This window comes from Phocoena phocoena, chromosome 1 (assembly GCF_963924675.1).
Source record: "Phocoena phocoena chromosome 1, mPhoPho1.1, whole genome shotgun sequence".
Classification (NCBI taxonomy): Eukaryota; Metazoa; Chordata; class Mammalia; order Artiodactyla; family Phocoenidae; genus Phocoena; species Phocoena phocoena.
Window position 1 is genome coordinate 96,506,194 of NC_089219.1, and position 13,677 is coordinate 96,519,870.

General features: G+C 42.7%; 1 protein-coding gene across 3 annotated transcripts in view; it reads right to left on the reverse strand.

Annotated features, from left to right (window-relative positions):
• Window positions 1–13,677, reverse strand: part of SORT1 (sortilin 1) — a 69,467-nt gene that overhangs the window by 16,014 nt on the left and 39,776 nt on the right. For 2 of the 3 annotated variants that reach the window (XM_065876638.1, XM_065876622.1), the window contains exons 4-10: window positions 12,694–12,796; window positions 11,996–12,160; window positions 8,688–8,761; window positions 5,744–5,793; window positions 4,719–4,849; window positions 1,073–1,217; window positions 56–211 (exon numbers count right to left, since the gene is read on the reverse strand). In XM_065876638.1, the coding sequence (XP_065732710.1) occupies window positions 56–211; window positions 1,073–1,217; window positions 4,719–4,849; window positions 5,744–5,793; window positions 8,688–8,761; window positions 11,996–12,160; window positions 12,694–12,796 (824 nt within the window). The remainder of the gene's footprint in view (window positions 1–55; window positions 212–1,072; window positions 1,218–4,718; window positions 4,850–5,743; window positions 5,794–8,687; window positions 8,762–11,995; window positions 12,161–12,693; window positions 12,797–13,677) is intronic. The other variant, XM_065876631.1, reaches the window with a different exon arrangement.

The window sequence follows — 13,677 nt, forward strand, 5'->3', positions numbered from 1 at the left end:
CAGAAGCCTCCACTCCCAACATGTTCAGCTGAAGGAGAGCTGTGCCGAGACCCACCTTCTGAGAGCACACTTGTCATGTAGACCCCACGGAGGGAGGTCACGTTGGTAAAGTCTGTCTCGCCACCTGTGGTTGTGTAGAGATGTCGGTCCAAGGACTTGGAATAGACAATGCCTCGATCGTCCGAGGTAAATATAGTGCCAAATCCGGTATCTGGAATAGGCAAACAAACAAAAACACTAAGTCTTGGGAGGGAACAGAGAGAAAACAATAGTCTAGTCATACACATGACACATGACTGACTGACTGCACACATCAGCCAACTCTCTCCCTTCATGATGTACACGCAGACCTGAGAGTCAATCAAGGTTTGATACTCAAGATCTTCACGGCCATCTTTAATTCTAGTACCCAGCTTAGTGCCTGAAATATAGCAGATGCTGAATTTGTTGAATAAATTAATCAGATGTTACAGAAAAGCTCTTCTCAGTTATACTCTGGTGGCAGGCACTGTATTTAGCTTCACATCTTGCACATCTTTAAATCTTTACACTCTAAAATAATGCTTCTCAAACTGTGGTGAAGGATCAATTTCAAGATTTCAATTATGTCACAAACTGATGCTTTTGTAAATATAACAAAAATTTATCACTAGAAAAATGAAATACAAAAGAAATAAAAAATACAATCCTTAAAATTTTTTTTTATTATTAGAGTCAACAGATACAAAATTTCTTTGTCAAAGGGCTGTAAGAGTTTCTAAATGCTCGCTCTTGCTTTCCATACGTATTTGGTAATAAAGAATCTGCAAACCAGTACCAGTCCTCCGACCATTCTTTGAGCAGCACTGCTCTAGAACACCTGGACATACTATACAAACCGCCTTAGAGGGTCAAAGCAAGTGGCCTTTTTAACAGAGGCTACATATCATCTCTAAGACAGAGTATTCAGTAGGCCAGTAATAAATTCCTAGGGGTAAAAGGAAAAATTGACACGTAAGAAGGAAAGCTACTAAAATAGGGTTCGGAGCTTAAATCTCTGTGCTTCAAGGGCGAGCCGCCGCACAGCTCTTACCTCCAGGTTCGTCTACATGCATGAACACCATGTCATCATTAGCTGCTAGAATAGAATAGAATTGTTCCTGCCCCACAGAGGGGAGCTGGGCCATGCTCCATGTGTCCCCTTGATCTGTTGACACATGAATCCTTCTTGTTGTATCCTGGAACAAATGCCAATATTTATCTTTTAAATTCTCTACCAAGATGCCATGTGCAGTGACACGAATAGGTACATTATTAATTATATGAATCATTATCCATTTCCTCACTGGGTACAACTGTTAAAAATGAAAGGTCCTAGTACCAATTACCAAAGCTATTTCTAACCTCTTGCAAGATCCAGGCACTGGAACAATCCATCCTATTGTAAGTAAGGTTATCCTGGTTTGCTCTTTGGTTTCTTCATTCTGGTGTGACCCCCTAAGATATTAACCTCCCAAGTTCTGACGTGCCAGTTTCCTTCAATAGAGATTAGGGTTTGTTGGGACCATCATTAGTTTGGCTCTATAGCCATTCGCATATGCTTGCTCAGATAATTCTTTTTATTTTCTAATTGATTAATTAATTAATTTATTTATTTTTGGCTGCATTGGGTCCTCGTTGCTGCACGCGGGCTTCCTTTAGTTATGGTGAGCGGGGGCTACTCTTCGTTGTGGTGCGCAGGCTTCTCATTGCAGTGGCTTCTCTTGCTGTGGAGCACAGGCTCTAGGCGTGTGGATTTCAGTAGTTGTGGCATGCAGGCTCAGTAGTTGTGGCTCACAGGCTCTAGAGCGCAGGCTCAGTAGTTGTGGCTCACGGGCTTAGTTGCTCCGCGGCATGTGGGATCTTCCTGGACAAGGGCTGGAACCCGTGTCCCCTGCATTGGCAGGCGGATTCTTAACCACTGCACCAGCAGGGAAGCCCTCAGATAATTCTTAAAATGATGACTGCTGCATAGAAGTTTGGTGCCTTTGAGACAGCCCTGGCATAATCCAAAGAATTAGATAATTAAGGGTCTAGAAAATGGAGATGAAACGCAGGCTTGGGAGATCATGAGGAAAGTCAAAATGTGACATGTCTCCTTTTTTTTTTTTTTAACATCTTTATTGGAGTATAATTGCTTTACAATGGTGTGTTCGTCTCTGCTGTATAACAAAGTGAATCAGCTATACATGACATGTCTCCTCTTTAAGGAAGGCTCTCAGAACAGCCATGATGGAGGGAACATGCCAGGCTGGGAAGAGGCCAAGGAGAGTCAGAAATTAATATAATGAAGCTGATCAGGGAGTATTTAGCTGTTAAAAGGAGTCTGTTGAGGAGGCAATTAACACGTACTGTCTGATAAATAGTTTAAAATAGCTTCTAGACACAGTTTAGGCAGGGCACAAGAATTAGTCCCAGAGCCTCCTTATGTTAAATACTCTTCAGTGACAAGTACATTTAACTTATTTTTCTAACTCACATCTTAGATGTTTACTGTGAATCTTACTGTCACTGTTATAGGTAGAAACTAGAGTTCAAAAGCACACAGCAGAATTTTAATTTTGTAACAGCACAGTGTATAGGCGACTACCTCTGGAATTAGACAGTCTGGTTTCCACCAGGGTTCCACCTCTGGGTGACCCTAGACAAGTTACTCAATTTCCTCAAATAAAAACCGAGATAACAGTATGAACTTATAGGGTTGTTGGGAGGATTATTATGAAAGTGCTCCAGGGCGTGATCTGTAGTTACTATGTCTACTTCCCCATCTCCAGTTCTCTCTGAACCCACTCCAATCAGCCTTTTAACTTCAGTACTCCAAGGAAACTGCTTTCATCGAGGTCACCAACAACCTATACTTTTCCAACTCCAGTGGATAATTCTCAGAACTCATCTAACTACACATTTCAGCTGAGTTTAACACAGCTGACCACTTCTTCCTCCTTGAAACATTTCTTTCACTTGGCTTTCATGACATCACCTGTCTTACTTCCCCCACCTCACTGGTCCCTCCCTCGAAGTCCTCTTTGCTGACTTGAACAGTCTCTTTCCAACCTTTCCCCGCTGGGGTGATTCAGGGCACCAGGTGCTCAGCCCTCCCACCTCTTCTCGACTGACTCATTCCTCCACAAGATACCATCTAGTCACATGGCCAGATGAGATTATACCATATGATTACACCATATAATTTTGGAAGATTCATATACCCAAGTGTTTACTTGACATTTCCACCTAGATACCTAATAGGCATCTCGCATCCAAAGCTGAATTCTTGATTTTCTTCCCACAAACTTGCTTCTCCTGCAGTCTTTGCCGTCTCAGTAAATGGCACCACCATTCATACCCAGTTGCTCAAGCCAAAGACTCTAAAGTTATCCTTGGTTCATCTTATTCTCTCACAATCCGCATCTAATCCATCAGCAAACACTATTGGCGATACATTTAAAAATATATCCACAATCTTACCATGTCTCCCCTCATCCACTGTTAACAGCCTGGTCCAACGTACCATCTCTCTCACTGCTGCTCCTGCTGCTTCCATTCCTGCCCCATGAGGCTACTCTACGCACACCTATTCTGTCAGAAGAGAAGGCCAGTTACGCCATTCCCCTGCTTGCAACCTTTTCACAGCTTCGCAACACGTGAAGAATGGAAGCCAAGGTCTTAATCACAACCTACAAAGGCCCTGTGCGATCTGGCCACTGGCTGCCCATCTCTGGACCACCCTTCCCTATGCTCCAGCCATGCTGCTCTTCTCACTTTTCTTCAGTATTCCAAGCATACTCCAGCCTGAGGGTCTTTGCACTCACTGCTTCCTCAGCCTAGATGTCCATGCGGCTGTGCTCTCATTTCAGTCAGGTCTCAGAGAGCCTATCCAAACCACCCTATCTAAAACAGTGCTGCTCCGGGACTTCCCTGGTGGTCCAGTGGTTAGGAATCCACCTTCCAATGCAGGGGATGCGGGTTCGATCCCTGGTCGGGGAACTAAGATCCCACAGGCCGCGGGTCAACTAAGCCTGTGCGCCGCAACTACTGAGCCTGTGTGCTGCAAACTACAGAGCCCACGTGCACTAGAGCCCACACACCACAACTAGAGAGAAGCCTGTGCACCACAGTGTAGATCCCACACAGCGAAATAAATAAATAAACAAACAAATAAATAAATAAAACAGCGCTGCTTCAATTCCCGCCTCTTTCTACGTATTCACTCTGCTTTAGGTTTCTTCACAGCTTTAATCATTACCTGATATTATATCATATTGATCAGTTTAGTATCTATCTCCCTACTTGAATAGAAACTCTGAGAGCAGGACATTTATCTGTTTTGTTCACTGCTATATTCCCAGAACCTACATACCTAGTATATAGCAGGTACTCAATTAATGTTACATATTTCCATTATCTTTATTGAATAATAAAGGCAAGTAGATTGCTTTTTTCAGAATCCATGTCTGAGTAAAGCCCAAACACTGGGTCTACATATCCCAAAACAGATACCAGAATTCAGTTGGTGACATAGGCCAAAGTACAGAGGAGCCCAGAAGAGTCAATCAGCCTCTATAAAGAAAATCACCTCCAAATCTTAGTGATATTAAATATGCAAAGGGCAAGTAACTCCATCAGTACATGTAGTAAAAGCTATCTATTTGAGGCATATTTACAGAAATATCAGAACCCACAGAGAACAGGCAAACACCCACCTTATCAGCCATCACAGAGGCAAAAAGGAAACGTCCCCCAAGACCAAATGAGTAGATTTTCACACCAATGGTTTTGAAGCTTTTTCCCAAGTCTGAACTTCTCCGTAATTGCAGTGCCCCAAGGTCAGCTTCTTAAACAAGACAAAATATTAATTAAAATTTCACTTACTTGTGAGCCTCTAGTTCAAAACAATTGTTTTAGAATTGTTCTTAGTTTTATAGCAAAAGAATTTTTAATCTTACGCATGTTAATCAGGTAACAATATAAAAGGATATAGAATTAGACACAGGAAATTCACAGTTGGGTTTTATCTTTATACATGTGAGGTTTTATATTGGACAGAAAGACAGTTTACTTAATTCCAGTACAGTGTTGCATAAAAACACCATAGCATCCTGCTTTACTTTCTTCACGACACAGTTTGCAATTATCTTATTGTATTTTAAGTTGTCTTGTTTGAATTTCGGTTTTCCTGTTGATCATCCAACATCCCTACTTGAACTGAGGCTCCATAAGAGCAGGCCTTGGGTGTCTCGTTCTCGCCGTCCTGAGAATGGTGTTTAGCAAACTACTGCAGGTGCTCAAATGAATGGATAAATGAAATGAGTCTGCTGAGTGAATAAATGAAAGATTATGCTTTCAGCTTTGAAACTGTGCCGCTGATTGGAAAGCCAGCGGCTTCCACCTACACAAACACAATCCATGTTCTTTGGCAGAAATCACTATGCATTTCAATTTGTTATTGTTTGCAGCTTCATATTTACTTTATATAAATACACTGCTAAAATTAAGTATACTGTCTCTGTGTATAGCCTTCATTTTTTATTTGATCGAGGCAGAGTACAAACTTGGTTGTTTGTACTTTCAAGATTTTAAAAATCACTAACAGCTAGCTATCTTTAGCTTTAAAATAACAAGAGAATGGAAACATCTTTGATGCTTCTACCTCTTACAACCCTCTTACAGAATATTCTACCATGAATGGACACCAGGACACTCTTTTCTGGGACTAAAATATACTTACTGCAGGAGCCATTCACATAGGTGGTAAAGAAGATGGTGTTTTCTGATCCCCTACAGTGAGGCAAAGACAGAGAAAAGACACGGTTCAAGACTGCTAACAGACTGCATCAACCTTAGTCACTTAGTTCCAAGCAGGTCTAATAAGGGTCACCTATGGGTACCAGCCAAAACAGCCTTCTTGGATGCTGTACACCGATTCTTTCACAGCCTCACATCAAGGTCCCCACAGTCTGGCCCCAGGCATTTTCCACACGCCACTACTTCTTTATGTGAACTCTTCCAGCCGGTCAAACTGGTCTCCTTACACTCTCCAAACCTGCCTCTTGCATTTGCTCATATTTGCTTTATTTCCTTCTTAAAACACTTTTCTCTCGTGTGACCAAATCTTACCCTCCCAATCTTCAGGCTCCAGGTGAAAATCTAACTCTTCCATGAAGCGTTCCCTGTCACTCTAATGGGAAGCCTTCTTTGGTGCAAACTTCTAAGAGCAGTGGTTCTCGACCAGGGGCGATTTTGTTCCCAAGGGACATTCTTGGTTGTCACAACTGGGGGAGGGGGACTGTTACAACTGTTTAGTGGGGAAAGGCCAGGGATGCTGCTAAACATCCTGCAATGCTCAGGCTTTCCCCCCTGCAACAAAGAACTGTCCAGTCCAAACATCATTAGTGCCGTGGTTGAGAAACCCAGTGCAAGAGCCCTGTGCTACTCTGTGTCCGCCACGTGGCACTCCTTTGCCTCCTGTTTGGCTATTTTAATTGCATAGTGTTTGTCTTAGCTCTCCTACTACACTACTGAGTTCTTCAGGGCAGGTACTAAGTTTTATGCTTTGTTGTTTCCCCTTAGAACCTAGTTCAATGCTTTGCATGAACTAAATAATTTAGTTCTTTCACCTCAAATAGACAACTAGGTCAGAGGTTGAATTATTTAAATTCTAACTTGGAAAGGGAGTTTCCAGGGAACTAGATTCAGACCTTGATAGTACTTATAGATTAGCACCAGCAAAAGGTGCTGGGTCTCAGACACAGAGGACAAACTAGTGGTTACCAACGGGGAGAGAGAGGAGGGGAGGGGCGAGATAGGGGTGGGAGATTAAGAGGCACAAACTACTATGTATGAAATAAATAAGCTACAAGGATATGTTGTACAGCACAGAGAATACAGCCAATGTTTTTTAACTATAAATGGAATATAATCTATAGAAGTTTGAATCACTATGTTATACACTCGAAACTAATATAATATTGTAAATCAACTGTAACTCAATTTAAAAAGGGTGCTGGGTCTGAGCACGTTCTTTCAGAGCTTTAGATTGTAACTTCCTAGAAACCAAAGATCTAAAAGGTGAGTAAATAGTTACCAGCAGCCCAGGTCTTATATTTAGACACCATGCAGAGAAACAAGTTACAAAAGTAAAAAATCTTGTATAGGATACAAAATAAAATACCATTTAAAAATAACTTTTTAGTTTTAAAGATGAGTTTTCTATTTATTTCTTTTAGCTTTACTGAGGTATAACTGACAAATAAAATTGTAAGATATTTAAAGCATACACTGTGCTGATTTGATATACAGATGTAAAGGTGAGTTTTAATGATCAAAATTATTACAGTCTTATTTGAACACACCTTACGTATTTTAGGTCTATCAGGAGCGAAATAATTTGTTAACTTTGTTAGTTTAAAAATTCCTACCTGATAAGACCATATAAGATATAAACACAATTAATTAAAATACATAAAATTAAGCAGATGTGGCATGTGTACCACAGTGGTGCTGTAAAAACCTAATTTAACCAGCATTTTCTAAAAAAGGACGCTTTACTTAAGCACCATTTTTAATAGTTTATTTTGGTAGATATACTTGGCAATGTCTATATTACACATTTCCCTATCTCCCTAAGTAGAGGACATTAAATAGTGAACTCTTCCTTGGGATTACGGACCATCGTTGTCAACGTCAACCGTATGAAATGGTAACGGTGTTCCTATTGGAAGTTACTGAGGCCTGTGTGCTCTCTTGACACAGCACTAAATCCTTTCATCTCGTTGCGTTCTCTGTCTGCCTACTCTGAGAGTTCTCCTGCCTCCATGTGGCTCCCAGGCAGTGGACTCTCAGGCTGGCCTGTGCTTGCTGTTCACACTCACATGCCCCACCTCTGGCAGCAACCTGCTATCAACTGGGAAACCAGATCAACAAACGTGCTGAAATCAGTCAAAGAGAAAGAAGAAAGAGGCTCTAAACGAGGGTCTGAGCCTAATCAGAGTTTTGGAGGTATGAAGGCTCATGATCCTTGCTCAACCGTCCCCCAAATCCCCCAAACAAACCTCCTTTCACAGAAGGAACAAACTAAAGCCCAGAGAGGTTAAGCCTCGACTAGCAGCTGATCCAGGTTAGAACAAAGGTGACATGATTCCCAAGTAGGAGTCTCCTCCCTCCCTCCATCGTCTGTAAGCCGGGGTTGCGGAGGGGCACTGAGAGAAGTGAATGGATTTTGGTGCACGGACCGTGTGACTCTGGCAGTCGGGAAGCTCTTTGAGCTTTCTTCCCGATGCCTCACTACATTCCACGTAACTGAAATGGATCTCTAGAGGAGATATCTGTGTGCAGAGAAGTATGTAAGTCCCCAGATCAACGCTGTACTTCATGCTCTTGCAACTGATGTCACCATTTACATAAAATCAACCGTTTGCAGGCAGCAGCTACTCACTAATGTGCCTTGTTTTATACTTTACATTCTAAAACTTAGTGAGACTAAGTCTTCTTTCCCAGAAGAATCAGAAGCTCCTCCAGGTCAAGGTCTGCGGCATACCCCCTCTCGCATCCCTTATGGCACCCTGAAGAGTACTCGGCACATAGTAAGTGCTCAATATTTATTCCTGTGACTTCTGGCAGCACCGTCAGGAAAGGTTTAGGACCCTGCACAGATGGAATGTTCTGTTACTCACCATTTGGCCAAACATACTGCTTTGTGGATTTCTTCCCATTTTCCCCCAAAATTCTTGGACACCCACAGGCCATTCTGAAAGATTATAAATGACTTATCAAAATTCCAGCTTTATCCTGTGCAGCTGCTTGTATGACCTTTAATAACTCATATCCAATCATTCAGGACAGTAAAAACACACACTGAAATTCCATCCAAGCTTCCTGAGCTCCACAGACACACACACGGTTTATGGGGGCCCTTTGGGGTCTTGTAGGTTCAGAATAACAAATGCTTATGAAGTGCCTACTGTGTGCCAGGCACCATACCAGACGTTGCACTGGGGATACAAAGATGAATACGACACACTCCCTGTTCTCAAGGAGCTCACAGTTTAACAAGGGGTGCACATAAGGAAGTTCAATACATGTGGTAAGTGTTACGGAAATATGGTCTCTGGGATAAGAGCAGGGAAAGGAGGGACACTGCATCAGAGATGGTTTGTGAAGAAGACAGCTGAGTCTTAAATGATGAGCAGTGTAACCAAAAGAAGGCAAATGGGAGATGAGATATCACTGCACAAAGATAGACTAGTACAAGCAAAGGCAGAGAGGTGATGAAACATCTCAGTGTACGCAGGGAGCGAAAGCCTTCAGACACAGGTGGAGCACACATTCCAAGGTGAAGACAGGAGGAGCCAGTGCTGGGTTGGGGGTGCACTCCTTCTATGCCATGCTGAGGAATCTGGTCTTTCTTTTATATGAGGTACTTGAAGTAGGTGAATGACACAACTAGTTTTACTTTTTTAAGAGGAATACTTGGACGACAGTGGGAAAGATGGATTTCAGAGGGTTCAAACTAGAAGCAGGAAAAGCAGTGACTAATTGCCACATTAGTTCATTAAGAGTTAGTGAGGCCTGACACCACGGCTGGGAGGAGGACGCTCAGGAAGAATTTAGATGCTGGAGTCCGTAGAACTGGACGGCTTTTCCTGTAGGGCAGGATGGCGTGTATATGTGTGTGTGTGTGTGTGTGTGTGTGTGTGTGTGTGTGTGTGTGTGTGTGTGTGTCTGTGAGAGAGAGAGACAGAGACAGAGAGAGAGAGAGAGAGAGAGAGAGAGAGAGACAGAGACAGAGACAGAGACAGAGAGAGAGAGACAGAGACAGAGACAGAGACAGAGAGAGAGACAGAGAGAGAGAGAGAGACAGAGAGAGAGAGAGAGAGAGAGAGACAGAGACAGAGAGAGAGAGAGAGAGAGAGAGAGAGAGAGAGAGAGAGAGAGCGCTGAACACTCTGGGATTCTGGGTGAGGGGAAAGCAGCACTGTGGAATCTTTAGCCAGCATAAGGATGAAGGGAAGAACATGTCTGAGACACAGCAAGGAAGACGTCAGCTTTAGATTGAGTTTGAGGGACCTGTGGGACATCTAGCTAGAGATACCCAGGGGCAGCAAGACAGGCATTTGCAGCCCTAGGAAGAAGCCAGGACCAGAGACAGGGATTTGAGACTCTTACGCATTACAGCGGTAGTACAATGGTAAGAGTGGAAGAGACTGTTCAGAGTAAAATGAGCAGGGATTTAAGGGGAGGTTGAAAGGAGTTTCAAAAAGAAACCAAGAAGCAACCATTAGAAGGTAGGAGAAAAACAAAGGGAATGAAGCCAAGCCAGTGGAAGGACTGGTCAATACTTTCAAGCGCACCAGAGACTGACAATTTCAGTGACGTGGGCAACGCGAGCCTAGTGGGCCCAGATTCAGTGGAGGCGGGACAGAGGTGTCCCACTGCAGCTGAAATTAAGTGGTGCGGATCTAGGCAGAATTACCTTCAGTGCTCCTCCACTCTCACCCACCATTCTTCTTTCTTTAACTTTTCCTCCTCTGGTAATGTTCACCTCCCAGCATTATTCATCTACCTAATTCTACTCAGAAACAGGAAAGGGTCTGGTATCACCTATTTGCACTTTAGTACAAATTGGCCCATCTTCTCCACCCTGATTACTTGTACTTCAGACTTACCCTTAATGGGAAGCAATTTCAGGTATAAAGGCAGACTGTGCCTGCCTCTTCCTGAGGATAGCCTGGTTTGATAAGCGTAAGATACTTGATAATTGTGATGGTGTGGCCAAAGGCAGATCAATGGTTCTGTCCATTCCTATGAGGGTCTCTCTGTTCCCTTGAAGGGCCTTCAGCTCAAGCTGCTGAAAGCCAATTCCCAGGAATTGTTGCGTTAAGATCTAAAGCCTACCCAGAAGGCGAGTTTCCTTCCTCTGGCCTCCTTTGGCTAAGCTTAACTCTGACCTTCCTTGAGTCCTCCAGCCTCACCTCAACTCAAAGATCTGCCCAAAGAAGGCCCAGAACCCAGACCTCTCTTCCAAGTGCCCTTCTCCTCCTCTCCATGCCATCCGTTTGTTCAGCCCAACTTGTCTATATTTGATAATCCTATTTCTGTCCCCACAATGGTCATTACGGCACCAGCTCTCAAGTTTTAGTGTGCAGGCTCAGCTGGGGAGCTTGTTAAAAACACGAGCAACCTCGCAACCAGAAGTCACCAACATACTATATCTGGATCGGGGCCGAGGAGTTTGTATCTTAAACTAGCGTCCCAAGGGTTTCTATCTGATGTTTGCTGGTCATCAGACCACACTCTAAGCAATAAGATGAGAGACAGCCACATAAATATAGAGGGCAATTATGACTACCATAGTCTAGCAACTCAGCCACTCTGGGCCCTTAACATTCATGATACAGGAGACTGATCCTCCAGGAAAGGAAAAGCTGAGCTGCTCCTCAGGGAACTTTCAGAAGAGAGGCAGGAGGGACAGGGAGGGACACTGGTTTCTGGGGAGAGTACAGGAATGTGGTAGCGGGTGCAGGGGTTTAAGACTCTGGGTATTTAATACATGGGTGTCAAACACAGAAATCAACAGGCTTTTATACCAAGGACCTAAACAAAAAAATTATAAATATATGGTTTGGGCATAGGAAAGGAACAATAACATCATTAGGAGTTTGACAATGTATGCTTGTCCCCTGTAGAACAAGAAGGATTACATTAAACTGTTTTCTAGTTCATTACTCCAACAGCACATATCTGTTCAATTTTTTAAAATTGTAATGACAACTAGACATCATACTTATCTGGAATACATAGCACATGAAAATTGTGCCCTTTACCATATAGGAAAAAATGCAAAAAATACATACTTCATACCATAAGAAGTCACTAGAAAACAGTCCAACATAAAAAGCATTACCTACAGGGTCGTTTTAAGACAGTATATTTTGAGGCTATAAAAGTGCAAAAGGCAAGACAAGCGCTTCACCTAACTTACTTCAGTGCTGAGAGCTAAAAGATAATCAGAATTCTGAGGACTATACATCATCTGAGTCAGAGGATGAAAAGGGAGATTGGTCTGAACAAAGTTCTTTGCAAAATCGGATGACCTGAAGATTCTTCCTCCGTGACTTCCTCCCGACACTTCTGCTGTTAAAATCACCTGATTAGGGAGAAGGAAGTTCAGCATCAGGGTATAATACTATGAAACTACCGGAAGTTCTTGCACCATTTTCACCAGACATTTGTTAAGAAAATTTTAGTTCCAAAAGTAAGAAGAGTTAAAAAAACAGATTAATTGGTACACTCTACTCCTTCAAGTATTAGTCTTATCAAAAAATACTGTCCTGAATTGAGCCAGTACATTATATCTATGAAGCTGAGCCTGGTCAGTTTGAGATTAGCCAGTTTCCCCAAAGACTAAAATGTTGCCTTAAGATGTATACCTTATAATGCTAAATAACCACCACACAATTATGAAGAGTTCTGGTGCCTCTTGGACAGGGTCCAAAAAAAGCATCTGTGTGCTAAATTCCATTCTTTTGTGATCAGTATTAAATCATGTTTAATTTTTAAAACACAGTAATAGTAAACTAAATATATTGCTGTGTACCACTGGATCATTCAAATACCAACATCTGACAGCCCTGTATATGGTATCATGCACAGCTTTGTATATGTATGAATGAGTCTCACCTTCCCAGAGTTCTCGGGACCAATAGCCATGCCAAATTCAGTCCGAATGAAGGTGTTATTGATGAGATTTGTAATATCCTTAAAGTTCTTTCCATAGTCCTCACTGAGAGGAAGAAAAAAAAGACAAATTTAGAATGCAGAGGTCACGGACACTGTTGGGTTCCCACCCAGCTTCCAACACTCTCGCCGACTTTACTGAAGCACTCACCCTCCTCAAGAGGTCACAGCTTCAGGGAAGTTGATTCTACCCGTACCTCCAGTGGTGGGCCTGATTAGTGGAAAGAAGTTCCAACCCCTCATGGGTGATGGGGTCAGGAGGGAGGGGGTGATCCAGGCTGAGCCAGTAAGGCAAGAGGGGGGAATTGGGGTCTATTAGGAAACACATTTAAGACAACCACCTAATGAAATGATCTGTCTTCCTTTAGATCAGTGGTTCTTAACCAGGGTATTTTTGCCCCATCCCCCAACCCCACCAAGTAAACATCTGGTAATGTCTGGAGACATTTTTCATTATCATAACTCAGGGCTGAGGTGCTACTGGCATCTAGTAAGTAGAGGCCAGGGGTGTTGCTAAACATCTTACAATGCACAGGAGTCCCATAAACAAAGAATTATCTGGCCCCAAATGTCAACAGCACAAGGTTGAGAAACCCCCATGTTGTAGCATGTGAATGCAAAACAAAAAAGTGCTATAAGCATTCTGATACAATGAGAACACAACTTGAAAATGAAGCCAACATAAGTGGACGGTACTGCCGAGGCAATTCTGGAATTCCAGAGAAGCAGAACCTATGACCCTGGATTGAACTGACCCTGAAACCCATCCTTCCTCTGTATTTAGTTATGAGCCATGAATTCCCTTATTATTTAAGCTAGTTTGAGTTGGGATCTCTGGTAAATGTAGCCAAAGGCTTTCTAACTAATCTACCAATGCACAGTACTCACAATAAAGCTGTGAGTTAAGTCCCCCACCGAAGTTACCAT